An 18,928-nucleotide genomic window follows, 5' to 3' on the forward strand; every position below is an offset into this window, starting at 1 on the left:
GACACAGAGTTATGAGCAGAATCTCTCATCCACGTTCTGCAGCAACAGGATCACTCACATTCCCCTGTAAAGTACTGTGGCACTAACAGACGCCTCAACAGATAAAACCTAGACTATCTGCTAGCAGAACAACAGCTTAGGAAGTGAACAGTTATGTTTTACTGTTGGAAGAAAAATCTTTCCATCTCCACAAGGTGAATTTAGTTTGAATGTTGCTGAGAGGGAAGCACTGACATGTGTTGAAATGGCCAGTTGGTGCTAATGCAAGTAAACATACACAAAGGGAATAAAGCGCAGAGCTACACACACACACACACACACACACACACACACACACACACACACACACACACACACACACACACACTTTCCTGTCGTCTGCCTCTCTCTCATTGTCTCAACCAGCTGCCTCCCACCTTTTGTTGGATAAAATTAGCCTGTTACTAGCATCCGAGCCTTTTATCTGTGTGCTTTTGTGTGTGTGTGTGTAGGAGGGTGTAGGATCATGCAGACACAGATAAGCCTGTGAATGTCACAGTTTGGTGAAAAAGGTGTCCGTTCCTTCTTATTTTGGGGTGTGAGGTCATCACTCTCATGCTCGTCAAGAGCAGCAAGGACCAGCTAGCTTGGCGCTAATTAGATAACGCGTTAGCCCCATACTTAGTGTCTTTGACTGATTTCTTTTAACAATGCTGAAAAAAATCTGTCAGTCATGAAAAGGGACAACAGCATCGTGAAGGAGGTCTGGTTCACAGCAGCCCCCTGGAGCACAGATTTCTTCCAACTCTTGTGGGGTCTGGATACCCTGCTGGCAGGTGTTTGTCCAATCTAAGTTTTTTTATATCTACAAAGACATCAGTTAAGGGAGAGTGATGAGGAAAGTTTCTCCAGACAACAACAACACCATGATTGTTGCTGGTCAACCACTAACGGCGCTGATCCAGGCTGGATCCAGGGAGCAGGAACCCCTGGCAGGATCAATTCTGAGATTCCTTGACTCCTCGACTACATCACCTTATCAGTCAAAGTGTTCATGAATACACCACGAGTCACATGACAGTGACATCATTTGTCTGGAGTTCTTTATTCTTCAGTTGTCATCAGGAAAACATGTGTTTTCCTGTTTTCTTTTGGAGTAAATAAGAGAACAACGTGGTATTTGGGGTTTTTAGCTTCAAAAGACAAAACTAAACAAACAAGAACTGGCTGCGTGTGGAGCTGCCCCTCATCACCTGTGAAATTGCCATCATCTTGTCCAAACATCATATAGAGACATTTTGTTCATCCATGTTTGATCCTGCATGGCTGCTGTGTTTGGCTCTGACAATCATCCATGTTTCTGAGGACACTGACATGAACTGCAACCACGCAGGCCAGTATTGCCCTGACAGACCTGTGAGCACTGTGTCAATAATGTGTGTGCTGGTGATGCTAAGTATGTTGTCTTTTAAGACCTGCACTGAGAGCCAATCTGCCCCCATATCACCAGGTGCACCAATGAGAACTGAAATGCCTTTGCTACATCATCCTCAAAATGCCTGCAGCAACTTCTGTTATTGGAGCTTCATGTGATTGATGATGTGTATTTATTGTCAGTAGCAGCTGAAACAAAGCAGAGTGGAGTCAAAGGATAGCAGATGGATGTACCCTTCACAGGACAATGCTTTATTGGCTCCTTCTACATTTGAGGGGGGGAGCAGCAGTGACCTGTCAACATCATGGTAAAGGCCTGATGGAGCTTCACCCTGGTCTCATCCAGGGGGTTCTGAGAACCCCCTCCATCATGGTGAAACACTCACTAACGTTACTCCATTAGTCGTAACCTCTTCTTCTAATTCATCCACTGCGTTGTGTATTTCGATCCAAGGTGTTGGTGGGTTCAGTGTGCAGTACTCACGCTCGACGGTCATGGTCAATCCTGTTGATCTTGCCTCCAATGAAGACACGGATCTTGCAGTCCTTCCATCTCTTCTTGTTGGTCAGCAGGTAAGGGATCAGCAGGGTCAAACCTGGCTCACGCGCGCGCGCGCGCACACACGCACACACACACACACACACACACACACACACACACACACACACACACACACACACACACACACACACACACACACACACACACACACACACACACACACACACACACACACACACACACACACACACACCACACACACATGCACACCAGCTGGACTTAGTGCTTTTGGGTATGAAAAGAGCAATACAAATAAAGTCCTTGTCCTGATACACTTCCAAATTCCAAGCTTTGTGACTTGCTCTTCAACCTAAATTCCATCATCCCAAAAGATTCCATAACTTTTTGTGTTTTCCTGCAAATATTCAAAGTAACACAGAATTCATGTTGATTCTGTCCAGTGTTGCTGAGATCGTCAAATAATTTATCAGCAGCAGCAGCAGGATGATGCATGTACAGGATACCTGGGTTTGAGGAAGCAGCAGCGTCTGAGATAACATCAGTTCGGGCTGAGCATCGGCAAGGACCTCACAATACCATAGATGGTATTTTTAAACTGTTTTCCCATTTGTAAACCAGATTATTACAATAAAAACACACTCAGCCTGATGAATATGTGACAAAAAAGTATTTTGATTGCATGAGGACATGAAACACTTGAGGACATTAGTGGCCCCCATAAATCGGTTTCATCTGCTCTTTAGCAGCAGTTAAATTCCCTCCAAGCCAGGGTCTGTCTGCACCGCAGCATGTCGGTGTCTCAGCTGTCCAAAATGCAGCAGCTGATGAGATGTGAAGTGTCACATGTCAGTGTCTTTAGCGCATGTCATTTCCTTACAGGCTGCTGGCTGATGGAGACATCGAATCATTTAGTCTGATAAAGAGTGTCAACACACCACGGACAGACCTGAGCTTCCTCCCCTGACTGAGCTGCAAATTCACGTGTAATATTACATCATCACCAAATTTAATTTCTTAAGTGCTACTAAAATTGTACTGCCCTACAACTAAGATGTTATAAGGACCCACAAAAACATTGTATTGGGACTATTCACAAGTAAAAGGGGACACTTCCTGTCCTCCTCCCAGCCTCACCTCCATCGTCAAACAGCCACCAAACATCCACTGTGCCCTTCCCCTGCTTCTGCTGGAACTGCTGGCTGGCCTCCAGTAGCCTCTGGTCGGACACATTCAGCGGTACCGTCGGGCTCTTCTTGTCTGCACATACAGAAGAGAAGCTCATTGAGATGGAACTGATCCAGTCAGTGTCTGACCTGTCACAGAAGTCAGTGCGTGACTGGGGACAGAAGTCATAGCTTTACTGTGTGTCTGCATGCTGATGTGAAGGCATCAGGAGTCGGAAACCAACAAGACCAGTTAGCAACATCAGTGCCACAGTTGTGATCAGTGTTTCCTCTGCTGCCAACAGTTTTAGGACTTTGAGAACCCTGTTTTATGCAAATCTTACTTAAATGAGTTAGATTGATTTCCAAAGCATGACATTAGTTTGTGGGCCAGAATGAGCTGATGGCCTCAACACCAGCCTCAATGATCCCTCACAGCCTGCAAGCCAAGGTGATGGTGGTGACCTCTCTGAAGCACGGCACACTCCCCTCAGTCGGTCCCTGTCACTGATCACTAACTCGCCCATCCTGTTTAAGATGATGTGTCCAGTTTATTTGTTGAAGCAGATAGAAAATGCAGCTGCTGGGCGAGCTACAGTGACAACAAGAGCGAGAGACAGCTCATACTTTCCCAGCTTCTCCAAGTTAGAGATTTAAAGTCGGATATCCCAATGAACTTCCTGACAAACCATCAGTCCAGCCGAGTTGTTAGACACACTCGTGATACTTTGGGCTTTTCCGAAAAGGCTGAATAATTATAATAATAACAATAACATGCTACTGTTTGTGCATGGATCAGTGTGTATTTATGTTTACACAGAGGTCATCAGCTGATGAGGCGATCCTCCAATTCCAATGTGGCCCAGACCACCTTGGAATGTGTGTCTGGAGTTTGATCGGCTAGGCCTTCGTAATTGTGTCTCCATTTAGCTATTTAAATTTGACAGCAAAAGCACATGAGCAGTGTTTCCAATGAATGACAGATGACGGGATTAGAGCATGCTTTGGAAAATCAAATTTAGTTTAAAGGCCACTCATTTCTTCTAAATTTCAACTTGTATTTTGTGTATTTTTCATCTCAAGTTTTGATAAAGGTGCAATTTTCCAAAAGTCTAGATGATAATTTAAGCTTCACGAACACAGAGGAGCCACCGTCACCATTAAACAGCAAACAAGCGAGGAGAGAAGCTGTGAGAGGCTCAGGAGTTAGCTGGAAACATGGAAACAGGAGAGAAAGACGTTTTCATCCTGGAGAGGAGCTACAGACCTACAGAGAGAAGAGGAGAGGAGAAGTAGAAGCAGGTAAGAGACTGAAGACAGTTTGGATGAAGTCAAAATGTTGGCACACAATGACAATAACAAATACTCCAGAATGGGATCAAGTTGAAGGTGCACATGATCACACACATTTAACATCAGAGAAGAGGCTTGAGCTACAAGCTGAAGACAAGTTAGCCGAAGAGAGAGAAAGATAAGTTGCTCCCCAAATCCAAGTAGCTAAATTGCAGAAATGCAAGACAAACAGTGAGAGACAGAAGACAGAGAGACAGCAGGCTGCAGGACAGCAGGTTAAGTCAAGAAGAACTCTAAACAGGAGGCAAAGAATGACAGGAGGAGCACACGAAAGAATGGAAAGATGAGAGAGACAAGTAAGACAAGAAAGCATGAGGCATAGAAGGAAAGAGCGAAAGTTTAAGGCAACCCATGAAAGCTGATATCCTGCCTTTTTTCAACAGGGGCTGAGTTGTAGCTTTGCCATCATCGTCCTCATCTGGGAAATGTGAGACAAAAGGAGAGAAACAATAATGACTGAAGTGAAATGCTGAGAGTTCTCGGTCATGAATTCAGGCAAACAGATGTTATGCAAGTGTTTTAAAACATTCAAACACAGAGAAAATTAACAACAGAATGTTAAGAAATAACAGTGACATCATCGGGTTAGGATGCTGGCTCCCCTCATCTTGAAATACCACTTTGTACCTCTGGAGGAGCTAGTGCGTGACTGTAGTGAGCAGGTCTGCCCACACAGCTGACAACACAACACTGGATCAAAACCTTCCCCAAAGGTGTCAGCAGGCTAACAAAACTACAGTTGAGGCCCCACCTGAACATCATCAAGTATGTCATCAGCTCCAGCTTTGTTTGAAACGACTCTTTAGCTTTGAATATCAATAATCCCTGTGCATTAAAGCCCTTGTTTAAAAATGTTCTTATTTGAGCTCAAATAGTTTGTTAGAAGAAGGCTTTTATTTAACTACTGCTTGGATTGACTGCTGCTGCTACTGCTGTCTGGAGCATGATGTCTGGATCCATTTGTCAGTCGGCTCATTCTTACTGAACCAGCAGCGATCATACATGATGGACTGTTTTTTTGAGCTTCATGCTAACAACACACGCAGCATCATGGAACGTTCACCCCACTTGTTTGCAGAGAAAGCTCAACTTTTCCTCCCTGAGTTCTGGAAATGTTTCAGACTGGACTTTAAGATGTCACACAGCAGCAGCAGCAGCAGCAGCAGCAGCAGCAGCAGCTTCAAGCCAAACCTGTTCAGTTAAATCTCACTGGTTTCAACGGGACGTTTGGTGAGCAACATTCATGGACATGTGAGAGTCTTAAAAGACACAAATCCGTTCCAGTTCCCATTGAGAGCATGCTCAGTTTCAAACAAAAACCTCACATGATAATGAGGCTGATTCTGAATGGAAATTTCCTCCACAGGTCCGGGAGGGGTAGGCTTTAGTGGAGGTAAGAGGATTACCAAATCATTATCATCAATTATCAAAGGGCCAATCTGTTCCCAAGGTGTTGGGTTGCCTCAACTTAGGTCATTACTGAGAATCACTTCCAACATGGAATGAATTATATAAAGACACGCCCACATATATACATTCCTGTCAGCTGCACTGGAATGACTCACATGGTAAATTCACCATTATAGTGAGCTCCAGAGCAGTGACCTCATCAAAACCATTCTGACTTGTATTTAAGCGAGCCACATTCTAACGAGAGCCTATGCTTGTATGGTTTATGCTTGATTATATGCTTTTTGGCTGGGACATGAGAACATCTGAACATTTAGAAGTGGTTTGACAGGAACTTGAATCTTGTGGGAAGAACAATAATAAATGAAAATTGCATTAATGTGAAAAAGAGAAACATATGTAGTCGTGATTCAGAGAAAAAACAGTCTTTGATCGTCCACAGAGGAAGTGTTGATGGGGAGGTTTACAGCAGGAGGTCCTGAGAGGACGAGGGCACCTGGCTGGACAACATTCTGTTCCTAACAACATGTAACAATACATCCTTTTCTACTTATAACTTTAGTGCTGTTACGAAAATAATAAATAACAACAAGTGAGAAGTCCTTCCGGACTACTGAGTCCTAGCCTTCCTTCCAACTGCGTCTCTTGCACTACTGGAGCTCTGCTGACGTGCGATAGAGGACGTGGACCCGTGGTTTATCAGAGACTCAGTCCAGTCCTGTCAGAATCAGACTGGATCGGACTTGAAATAAAGATCTGCTTCACACTCCAGTAAAAAAAAGGCAGTTTCGACTAACTAATGATTAATATTATCCATGTTTTTTTCCAGCAGTGGAGCAGAGTGAACTGTGAACGACAGTTACCATTGACTCTTTCCCATCATCATTTGCGTTCCTTTGCTCTCAGTAGTGAAGCAAAAATGTTGTAATCTACCAGTGCTGAAGGAGAAAAAATGTGACAAAGTTTCTGAAGTTGAAGTTGCAAATGCTTTGGCGAGTTTTAAATCTGACATGTGGAAGTATTTTGGTTGTCCGGGTCATGAGAAAGGAGAAAAGGTGACAGACAGGCAAAAAACTACATGCAGACACTGGCAGACACTGATGACACATAACGAGGAATACAAGTTAATACGGAGGAGGAGCCACTCAGCAAATCATCACCCTGAAAGGACTGGTGAAGGTGTGAGGATAAAACTCCAGCCAGGATGGAAGTCAATGAAGGGAGCGCTTACTCCCCCTCAACAGTGCGAGAACTCACCAGATCTCCAGACGGATCGGTGAAAATCCAGACCTGCAGCCACGTTCAGTGGTGGGCAATGAGTGTTTGAGACAGTGAGTGAACACATTGGAGCCAAAATGTCAAATCCTTGGTGATCCTGTGACTATGTTTCCAGCTGGTGCAATGATTTTATTTAATGAGTGGTCTTTCATATCTCCTCTTTCTTCCCTCATCTTCTAATTGTGATTAAAACATTTGTAACTTCTCAAGAATGATCAATTTAAGCAACTGGACTCATCTCTCTTGAAGACGTTTCGCCTCTCATCCAAGAAGCTTCTTCAGCTCTAATTTTCTGGTGGGAAGTATCAGGTATACAGTATATCCAGCCAGGTGGGTGGTGGCAAAAAAATCAAGTGGTTGTAAGGCCAGAACATTAGGTTTTTTTGGTGGTCATGTGAGTCGTTGGCCTCACTTCCGGGTTGTTACCCGTCCCAGCCCTCTTTGGGGGTCGTTCGGATCACCTGAGTGAGGGCATGAATGCTGGCTGTACCTCCTGGCCCCCTGGTCCTCTAAGGACGGCATTGTAGGTGGGTGATAGGCGGAGTCTGAGGACCCAAAACTGAGGCCAACAACTGACATGACAACCTAACGAGCTTATCGTTCTGTTTCTGTTTTGTTTTTTGCCACCACCCACCTGGGTGGTTCTATACCTGATGCTTCCCACCAGAAAACTAGAGCTGAAGAAGCTTCTTGGATGACAAGCGAAATGTCCTCACTTACAAGAGACGAGTCCAGGTGCCTAAATTGTTTATTCTTGAGAATTACAATGATCTGGATGACTGAGAATATACACAAATACAACAGTTATAAAGTTAAGTGCTAAATTCTTGTTTAACCTTAAACACATATTGTAATGTTCAATGTCATATTGTTGTTTAGTAAATGCCGACAGCACACATTTGGCTTTTCTTTTGTAATATCACATTAAATATTGTTTTGGGAACTTGTTTCCATGGTACCATACTGTGAGGTTTTGATATTGTCATGTTACACTATTATCCGATACACACAGTTTGGTCACAGGACACATTTTGGAATCAGCCGTCATGAATTCAAACTAAAGGATAATACAGTTCCCACAATGCAACTGGTGGCCCCTCTTACATGCACAAACACACACTTCACACTGTTGTGTTTCCAGTCTTCACACTAAAATATCATTGTCTACGTGATTGGGGGGGCTTCTTTTTTCACCCAAAAGGGAGGTGAAATGGCTGAACACATCTGTGGACTAACAAACTGGGCCCAGTGGGACGACTGGGGTCATGGGTCTTTGAGGCCACTTCCTGTCAGAGCAGCGTGTGTGTGTGTGTGTGTGTGTGTGCGTTGATATGTTAATGCATGATGCATACTGGAGGATTTTCAAACTGATTTTGAACATGTGGACGACCACAGACTTCCTAAGAACGCAAACAACTGAAGACTCAGACCAAAACCAGCCAGATGATCCTAGAGTGTGTGGCCAACATCAGAGGATCTCTGAAATGGAGTTTAATTTCCTGGATGAAAAGCCTGCAGTATCTCTGTCATGAGCTGGAAGGGTGTTTGAGCAGGAAAAGCACACACATAACCACAGGACTCTTGAGAATCACACACTCATAGCATGTACAGAATTTACAACCTCACAGCTTTAAAGAAACAAGCCTCGGACCGGCAGACTGAAAGCAGAGAAGGATCTCTCTATCTTTTGTTTGGCTCTAAAATTCTGTATAATAGTTGTATTTCCCAGAAAAGTTGGCATGCTATTTTGAAGCTGTAACATATCTACGAACAGATGCAGAACTTTCTAATGCTCTATACAAAGACGTCACACCTTCTCTTCAGCTCAACTTGGTAGGTAGGATGGGGAGACCTCATCAACCTTCACATGGGGGTGTGGCTTACCTTTCTGCAGGGCTGGACTGTTCTGGAGGCTGGTGGCCTTGGACGAGGGCTTGGATGAATCACCATCTGAGTCTTTGCTGGTGTCGATGGACACGATCACATCTTTCATCCCTGACGACTTCTCCTGGGATGACAGCAAATCATCTGGGAGAAAATGGAATGAGAGGGAGGGGAGTGACAAAAAGTAAAAAAACATAATAGGGTCTTGGCCTGATGATGTGCCCTAACAACTCCAAACACAAGATTGAGAATGAAGGAGATTGCAACTTTTCATTTACATGTATCAAGTATGTCTGATTTGATGAAGAGTGGTGAGTGACAGTGTGTGAAGGGCCTGAGCCTGAAGGTCCTTCAGGCGAAGACCCTATTATGTTTGCTTGGCAGAGCAACACATTAGCAGCACTAAAAACACTAATAACACACACTAAACAGTGTCCCAGCCCCCCCCAACACCCATGAGGCAGCTGGGCCAGACGGCCTGGAGCCAGTTTTCACATCCACACCATTCAAAACCTGGTCCTGGACTGTTCTTGCTGTCAATGAGCGCTCAATATGAGCATAATCTAATTTCACCCCCTGCACATGAAATAAGCTGAATTTTGGCACACTTGTCCGGTGTGCCTAAACATTCACTAATAAAAAAAACCCAAAACAAAACAAACAACACAAAAGTCAATAGCGCCACCTAGGGAGCCACACAACTAAAAGATAATTCGGGATAATTTGAAGCGCTATAACTCCTCCCACGAATGTCCCACAAACATGGGACCAACACCGTTGGACTCGTCTCATCAAGACCAACAATTCTTACACTCTGACCCCTCACCTATCTACAACAGAATGTCCACAAATTGGACAAAACTGTCAAAATGAGGACTTTTTTTACTCCCCTAACAAAATCTATCTCCTCCTAGGGCATTAATGCTATCGCTTCCAAACTTTCACACATTACTCTCCCAACTGTGCTGATTAAAAGTTATTAATAGTTTTTACATTAATTACTCGGTTTGGATTTTATAAGCCCTCAAAGTGGGGGAGACACATTTCACGCTTACAATGGAAGTCTATGGGGACACGGCGTCCTCTCAGGGTACATACTGTCAAACAAATGCTTCTCACGTCTACACCATACATCCCACAGCTTTACAAACACACCACTGCATTCCTGACAAAAATCACTACAAAAACATGGCATTCTGTGTCCCTCTTGACCAACGTATGCCGACTTCTTCCTCTTGTCCCCACTCCAATTCTGGTGCTCCTCCTCTCTCTCAACTCTAGCACAGATCAGAGACAGAGCAGTGGGGGAGGGGTTCTTAAAGGGCCAGCTCTCAGCTCTGCTCTCACTCTAGCACAGATCAGAGACAGAGCAGTGGGGGAGGGGTTCTTAAAGGGCCAGCTCTCAGCTCTGCTCTCACTCTAGCACAGATCAGAGACAGAGCAGTGGGGGAGGGGTTCTTAAAGGGCCAGCTCTCAGCTCTGCTCTCACTCTAGCACAGATCAGAGACAGAGCAGTGGGGGAGGGGTTCTTAAAGGGCCAGCTCTCAGCTCTGCTCTCCACTCTAGCACAGATCAGAGACAGAGCAGTGGGGAGGGGTTCTTAAAGGGCCAGCTCTCAGCTCTGCTCTCCACTCTAGCACATATCAGAGACAGAGCAGTGGGGGAGGGGTTCTTAAAGGGCCAGCTCTCAGCTCTGCTCTCCACTCTAGCACAGATCAAAGACAGAGCAGTGGGGGAGGGGCTCTTAAAGGGCCAGCTCTCAGCTCTGCTCTCACTCTAGCACAGATCAAAGACAGAGCAGTGGGGGAGGGGTTCTTAAAGGGCCAGCTCTCAGCTCTGCTCTCACTCTAGCACAGATCAAAGACAGAGCAGTGGGGGAGGGGTTCTTAAACGGCCAGCTCTCAGCTCTGCTCTCACTCTAGCACAGATCAAAGACAGAGCAGTGGGGAGGGGTTCTTAAAGGGCCAGCTCTCAGCTCTGCTCTCACTCTAGCACAGATCAGAGACAGAGCAGTGGGGGAGGGGTTCTTAAAGGGCCAGCTCTCAGCTCTGCTCTCACTCTAGCACAGATCAAAGACAGAGCAGTGGAGGAGGGGTTCTTAAAGGGCCAGCTCTCAGCTCTGCTCTCACTCTAGCACAGATCAAAGACAGAGCAGTGGAGGAGGGGTTCTTAAAGGGCCAGCTCTCAGCTCTGCTCTCACTCTAGCACAGATCAAAGACAGAGCAGTGGAGGAGGGGTTCTTAAAGGGCCAGCTCTCAGCTCTGCTCTCCACTCTAGCACAGATCAAAGACAGAGCAGTGGAGGAGGGGTTCTTAAAGGGCCAGCTCTCAGCTCTGCTCTCCACTCTAGCACAGATCAGAGACAGAGCAGTGGGGGAGGGGTTCTTAAAGGGCCAGCTCTCAGCTCTGCTCTCCACTCTAGCACAGATCAAAGACAGAGCAGTGGGGGAGGGGTTCTTAAAGGGCCAGCTCTCAGCTCTGCTCTCACTCTCTGATCAGACTCAGGCTTCTAACTCCTAGGCCTACAAATTTGACCAAGACACCCTTGGATTTGGGCCGCGGCCACAGGCCGCGTGGGGGCTCAGGCCCTAACAACGCTGCTTGCAGCTTTAATTGTCTTCATTTTTGCAGCACTAAGACTTTAAACATGATTACATCTACATCTTGCCCCCAAAATAAGTTTGTTTACAAAAAAAATGAATCAGTTATTCATTATGAAAACTGATCTAATCTCAGAAAAGTGTGAGGGAATACAATTATGATGTCAATTCAAAGAGAAATAGATTTTGGGGTGGAATGACTCTTTGCTGAGAGTCTGGGAGGCTCAGCCTTATTAAAGAGGACAATTCTGGGAAATCTGGTACGGCTCTGAGGCAGTCTGGGCTTTATCCCCTAAAGAAATACCCCAAGTACAAAGGCTGGAAGGACAAGAGGAACACCAGAAGTCCAACTGAGGGTGGAGACGCTTGTGATTTCTCTGCAGAGATAAAGGAGGTTCACTACTGGAATACTAAGATGGAAACGGCTACACCTCAAAGAGGAGGCCCGCTAGTGGCTTCATGTGATACGAAATGACAGACTTGAGCAGAGCACGGTTGACGTGCAGGAGAGGCATGCCGAAGCTACGGTACCGAGCCTATCTTACCAGTTCTTTTGGTTTTGTCGGGCAAAGGATGAGTTCAGGGCCTTCTACTCGGATAACTCTGAACACTGCTGGTTGACTGGAAATAGGATTTGATCAGGCTACCTGTGTGTGTGTGTGTGTGGGTTCTTGTACTTGCTCAATATTGAGGACTAGAATACGTATTTAACCAACAGAGTGAGGACATTTTTGGAAAGTGAGGACATTTTAGCCAGTCCTCACATCTTCAAAGGGCCGTTTGAAGGTCAAGACTTGGTTTAAGGGTCGAAGTTAGAATTAGGTTCTGGTTAGGTTTAGGGTCAGGCAGTCAGTTGAGATGGTTAGGTTTACGGTGAGGAGCTAGGGAATGTATTACGTCAATGGAAGTCCTCACAAAGATATAAGTACAAGGACGGGTGTGCGTGTGTGAGAGAGAGTGTGTGAGAGAGCGAGAGATACCTTGTCCTTGAATATGGGATACATCCAGTCCCTCTTTCAGTCGCAGAACAACAGCACCATACTGGAAGTCAAAGGCGTCACTAAGGGAAGAACACACCAGTAACAGACGGACATCAGCAGACTGAAATCTGACCTGATCAACTGCAGTGACACAGAGCACTCACACATAGAGACAAAGACCAAATGCAAACAGCCCAGAATTCTATGCAGCCCTGCAGGCTACACTGTGCACATGTGCACGGCTAAAGCTACTTACTGGGTGGAAAGGAAAGGTTTTATTCCACAGAGCATTAGCATAAATCTGAGTATCGTCAGGCTGGACCATTTATGATCTTCAGGTCTATGGCTGTAATCCAACGTCTCTCAATCCAGGTCCTGGGGACCCATCGGCCTGCATAGTTAGAAAACGCCTGATCCAGCCATTCATGTGAGGCAGGCAGACAAGTGGAACATGCAGTGCAGCGGGTCCCCAGGACCTGGATTGAGAAACACCATAATCCCACATCACACATGGTCTTTTTCACATGACTGATCCAGGGTTCAGCAGGAACCTTGACTGGACATGAATGAACACTGTGTCCTACTTACTACCATTACTACAGTCATGCTTGGTCTAGTTCTAGAAATCCTTCAGAATCAGGTCAGTTGGGGACAATGACCACATACGTGTCCATCCTGGGGGCTCTGAACCTGCTGGAAGCTGAAGGCTCCAGGGTCCATCCCAGCCTTACCCCAGGGCCCTGCCATGTGAATTTGTGTATTCTTAGTCTAGTTGAACATAATTGTGATCCGTTTAATGCACTTGCATTGCTGCCCAGTCTGCGCTGCATCAGCAGCAGCCTGGAGACGCTGCTGTCTTGGTGTTTGCTACTCTTCATTTTTAATTTTGTATAAATCTTGAGCCACTTTGTGCTGTGTTGTTATGCTTCCATTGGTGGCGAGAGACAAAATGGGCCAACAAAGGAAATTAAAAAAAGCTGTGATCTATGTGTGATCCAAACTCGTGTGCCTCCCTGCTCAACACCGTGCTGCCAACAGATTTAACTGTTACTATTACAAGAGTCTTCATTCAGTATTCATGCACTGAAAAGTTTCAAGGTCCAGGCTTCATTAAATGTTACTTCACTTCTGAATTTCTGAAAGAGTAGTATTGTTATGAACAACCAGTTCCCAGTCTCAGAGAACCAAGCTTACTGGATCATACTGATGTAGGTCTCCACATTCATCATGTCGCCGTCCTGCCAGTCGTTCTTGAAGCCCAGGACCAGGGTGTTGGGCTTGAGGCGCCCCAGACCTGCAGCCTTCAGAGGGACAAAGAATCAGAATCACCATTCAACTTTTAGAGCTGGATACTTTCCTAACCATCAGTGACACGGTCAGTCTGGAGGAGCAAATGTGAAACAACATCAAGGGTGAACTGGTTCAGTGCTGATGCTCACCTCTACACCAGCATGTTTCCAAACAAGGACCATAGAACTAAATGTACAGATTTGACTTGTGGTGTTTCACTCTGCAAGCAGTTTCTTCAACATTTGAGGTGGAAACTGTGGCAGCCGCTCTGAGGATGACTCACCTCTTTGGTCTGTCAGCACGTCTCAGCTATTTCTGTTGCCAGTTCACCAACAACAGAGCAATTTATCCACTGACAAACATCAGAATGTGGAGGAAAAGGTGGTTGTGGTGAAGGTACACACAGGGGATGATACAAATATTGGTATAAGCCTCCTATTTTGACTTGTTCAGGGCCATTTACTGGATATCAGTCAGACAATCTATTTTTTTTTTTTTTCCTTTTTTGAGTTATTATTCAGTCCATTCAATTATGATATTGGGCTATTTGACAAAATTATGTAACATGAACTTGTACCATTCAAGTCCCCTTAAATTAAATTCACTTTATAGCTTGTCACAAAATGAACAACTTCAGCAGGTGAAAACCATTTCAATCAAGTCCTGGTACCATTGGTTTTGAGCCCTAGGGAGAAATCTGCCACAGTAAACTGAGCCAACACTGGTGCCTGTTGGTGCTTTGGCTTGAATTCATCTTTGCACGTAGACATCAGACTCATCTTGCAGAAGTTATTGACTCAGTGATATCACACACAACCACACAGCTCAACTGAGAGAGAAGAGTGAGAACTCATTTTCAGCAGTGTGGCAGCAGTCATGTCCTCTTACCTGCAGCAGGTACTGGGTGCCCTGCCTCATGTCTTCAGCAAACACTGGAGTGTAAAAGGCCTTGGTTTCATTCTTCAGTAGCCAGCGCTGATATCGGGACTGTTCTGTTGCCAGGTCTTTGAAGTTTGGCCTTCTGTAGCCCTGTGGGGAGGGAAACACACAAACACACACACACACACACACACACACACGATCAAATACAACAGCAAATTATTTCGCAATATCGAGAATTATCCAAAAATGAGCACATTACCAAGGTCGGACAACACAAGAGGCCTTGAGCTCACTGTTGTTCAGAGCCATTAGCAGGAAATGTTGACTTCATTTCCCTGAACTTCTCTGTTCTAACAGAAGCTATAGAGGCAGAGTGGAGGTTGGATCGGGGGCCACTTGTGGAGCTCCACAGAGCCAACATTAATCCAATCTAAATGGCCTTTCCATTGTGATGCAGTTATGCTTGGCAGGGGATTTGTAAAAAGGTTTTTACACAGCGCACGCAGGAGTGGGACAAACATCAACCAGACCGCTACTCAGGCTCGCTGATCTGCTGGGGTCTGAGCTGTCAGGTGACTCAACAGGGGAGGAGTCTGAAAAACTGTGATACTGTTCGAAAGGAGGAGAGACTACAAACTAATAAATGAGGAAAGAAATGATCAGAAGTCTGGTTGCTACAGCTGTTCATAACTTTGCGCGAATTAATTCTTTGATTAGTGAGTATTTTTTATCCTGAACATTATATTGATTTGATTCTCTTCATTAATAAAAGTTATAAAAACATTTTTTGAATCTCAGTGAATCTTTTTAACCAACCTCAGACTTTCAGCCACTTTGTTTTTCCCTGAAGTTGCAACAGATCTTAAAAAACTAACATCCAGACCGATACTAAACTAGTGAAGAGAAAGTACATGCTACATCTTTATTCAATTGTATTTTATTAGATGCCAAACAACATCAACATGATGTCTGCCATTACCCTCACCACCCCGCTCTCTGTTTTTTTGTATCAAATACATCAACAGAGTGACCTTGCTGGCAGAGTCATTAACGCCCTCTGATGGTCTATTTAATGAGCCAGTAGGTGGCCACAACAGTGGTTGCTGGGGGCTCAGTTTAGCTAATCCCACCCAGGGGCCCACCGAGTGTCACTGAGCCTCTCTTTTACTTTGGTTGCTAGTCATGACATCATCACCTTTTGTGAGAGCGACACCAGTGACTGAGACACTGGCATAGAGACCAGGACCAGGTCCATTAGAAGCATAAATCAACTGCTCCCATTTTGATATCACAGAGACTGACAGTAGATTTGATTTGAGGCTTTCATCAATAATAATCATATTTGTCCAAGCTGGCAGCATCATGGGCCTCCAAGGAATTTTACCAGCCATTTTCCTATCATGATATGAAGAAGAACAGAGTTTCTGCTCACCGTACGAACGTGACCACAGATCATCAGGCCGACATTCTTGGTGAATGAGTGGACCAGGTCAAGCAGGGCAGGCCGAGAGTTAGGGTACCCAGTCATCACCAAACACTGGGGTCTGCAATCAGAAACAAGGCGTCAGTCTGAACGCTACATATAAAACACTGGTTTCATGTCGCTTCCATTACATCGACAACATTATGAGACATCTGCAGCCGCTTCTTTTTTCTTCTGACCTCCACAGCGGCCTCTTGTCTTCTTCGCTCAGAATGGGGAAAAAAAGAAAAGAAAAACAGAAGCAGAGTAGCGCAGATCAAAGCAAATATGTTAAGCACCATGGGATTTAATGGAGGAGGGAGGGGACGCGCTCAGAGGACCACCCGAGTCATTCTGAAGACACCATCAGAGGCCTTTCATCTCCTGCTTGGTCTGCTGCCAGTCTACACCACTTCTCTCAAACACCATGGCTCCACTCACTCAATTCGTACCTTCACCTAGAGCCAGTAGTCATCTCGTTGAGTTAGTGAGTGAAATGGTACAACCTTGCTAGTCTAACATGAATAATTCAGCTGACTGATATCATTTATGTTATTATCAAGAGCAGAAACAGATGTGACAGTGACTCTCTGATCATCACTATTATGGTTTTTCCTAACAAATGATCTTTAAATGACTTCACTCTGCTGAGATGACAAGCCTGTTGGTGCCTCGCCATGTTTGGTACCTGAAGTTCTTGATGTGGTCTTCAACGCCGCTGAGGTGAAGTGTGTGGGTCAGGGCCTGGTGGTAGGTCAGAGCCTGGGTTGATGAGCCCCAGTTCACATCTGGACGAGAGGACGCATGCAGGCAAAGACACGTAAGAGTTGGGAATTGTGTTTATGGGTCGCCCCGCTGGGCCACAAGCCATCTGTCCCATGTGGTGTTGCGGGCAGTGAAGAGACCCTGTATGTGTGTGTAGCTGCATGTCAAACTGAGTGTGCACGCAACAGTGTGTTCAGAGCTTCAGAACCAGCATCATGTTCAATTTGATTCACACTAAACACATCTCACTATTTTAGAGGGGCAACAACGAATTGATTAACTGAGCAAAAGAAAATGAGTCTTGAGTATTTTGATCACTGATGAATCGTTTCAGTCTTGTATCGCGACAGAAAATGAGTCTTCAGGTTCTGACTGTTGGAGGGACACAAGAAGACATTTGAACACACTGGAATTTGAGAAATTCTGCTGAGTATTTATTAAACTTTCCTAACAATCTAGTGATTAAATAGGTAGATTAGTCAATGACAAAAATTTGTAGTTAATGTTTAGAATTTTATTCCGGAACACTTTGCTTAGAGAAAAGTTTTCATGTTTACACTTTTCTTCACACAAATATGCTAGTTTGCTGAGCGGGGATAAAGACATCTTGTAAAAGACAAATACTTATCAGCACAGACAGCCACGGTGATATTACAAAGCTGACAGAAATGACTTAAAGTGCGCTTCCTGCCTTGTTAATGTGATGGTCTGTCGACAGGATCTTTGGTTTGGAAGTCCAACAAATACAAATTACAAAAGTCAAATAAACTTAAGTTAAACAATCAAAATTCAACAGGTTAAAATGAAAACTATGGAGTTATCAGGAGAATCATTTTGTTATTATATTTCTCCTTACTTTTTAGTACATTGACACAATTTGTAGCCCACAGAGGGACCATCTGTCTCACTGACATACTCGTCACACTTTGACATAAAACCTCAGGCCATCCAATGTCAGAATATTTTTATTACTAATAATATCCAACAGGTTAGAAAGAGGTAGTTTTTGGGGATTTTGCAGCTCACCTGGCTTCTTGTAGCTGACGTAGATATAGAGGCCCAGGACAATGACGTTGGTAACAAGAGCAGCCCACCAGTTGATGACGAACATCACCACACAACACATTACTGCTCCAGCAAGAGAAACCCACATGTTGTAGTACTTGAAGCTGGGACGCCATCCTTGGGTGCCAATCACAGAAAGTCATTATAATCCTTGCAGGACAAAATACATTTAATAACAGCCTACCAGTGAAAATTTGATCAATATTGTAACCTCAGCAAAAATAAGAATTAAGGTAAAATGAGGAGAATCATAAACATTCAAATGATCTGAACTTGAGACCAAAAGTTTAAAAGGTGTCAACATCTTAACATTCTTACATTTAGTATAATCATTAACATGGTCTTGGAATAGTAAATGCTGCTGAGGATGGATAAAGTTAATGTTGAAGTTTGATATGTGCTTGGGTTAAAGAATGAGAGTTAGCAGCCTGTTAGACTGGAGACCAGCGTGTTATACCGGCTATGAGGGACCAGATTTATTCACCGGGTTCCACAGACACTAGACTAGTGGGCTTTTAGTGATGGGATAAAGTTGGACTGTGTGGTTACACAATGACAGAGTCTAAAACAATCCACAGGACATAAAGGGTACATTGACTGTGCCACAGCAATCAACGTCATGCAGGTTTTATATGGCAGTGAGACTGGCTGGATGTGCCTGAGCACCAAATGGGATTCAGAGTTTGTGGTTCCAGAGGCAGTAAAATCCATTAGTCAGTATCTGTAATACTGCTCACCTCTAATTGAGTCATGTACCATTTAAGTCCTTGTAATTATAAGATCTGCTTGAAGGAATTAGAAGCAGATAGAGAATCTGTACCTGGAGATCTGCTAGGGCTTTGGTATTGAAGGGGAAGAAAG

General features: G+C 44.6%; 1 protein-coding gene across 2 annotated transcripts in view; it reads right to left on the reverse strand.

Annotated features, from left to right (window-relative positions):
• The window catches only part of slc12a2 (solute carrier family 12 member 2), a 68,677-nt gene that overhangs the window by 8,143 nt on the left and 41,606 nt on the right, over nucleotides 1-18,928 (reverse strand). Inside the window, exons 14-23 of one of the 2 annotated variants that reach the window (XM_086186883.1) lie at nucleotides 18,029-18,184; nucleotides 16,926-17,025; nucleotides 16,208-16,319; nucleotides 14,782-14,922; nucleotides 13,798-13,904; nucleotides 12,604-12,683; nucleotides 9,025-9,168; nucleotides 4,823-4,870; nucleotides 3,071-3,193; nucleotides 1,898-2,009 (exon numbers count right to left, since the gene is read on the reverse strand). In XM_086186883.1, the coding sequence (XP_086043009.1) occupies nucleotides 1,898-2,009; nucleotides 3,071-3,193; nucleotides 4,823-4,870; nucleotides 9,025-9,168; nucleotides 12,604-12,683; nucleotides 13,798-13,904; nucleotides 14,782-14,922; nucleotides 16,208-16,319; nucleotides 16,926-17,025; nucleotides 18,029-18,184 (1,123 nt within the window). The remainder of the gene's footprint in view (nucleotides 1-1,897; nucleotides 2,010-3,070; nucleotides 3,194-4,822; nucleotides 4,871-9,024; nucleotides 9,169-12,603; nucleotides 12,684-13,797; nucleotides 13,905-14,781; nucleotides 14,923-16,207; nucleotides 16,320-16,925; nucleotides 17,026-18,028; nucleotides 18,185-18,928) is intronic. The other variant, XM_086186884.1, reaches the window with a different exon arrangement.

The sequence above is a fragment of the Aulostomus chinensis genome, chromosome 19 (genome assembly GCF_037954235.1).
Source record: "Aulostomus chinensis isolate RoL2024-O1b breed Wild chromosome 19, RoL_Achi_v1.0, whole genome shotgun sequence".
Lineage (NCBI taxonomy): Eukaryota > Metazoa > Chordata > Actinopteri > Syngnathiformes > Aulostomidae > Aulostomus > Aulostomus chinensis.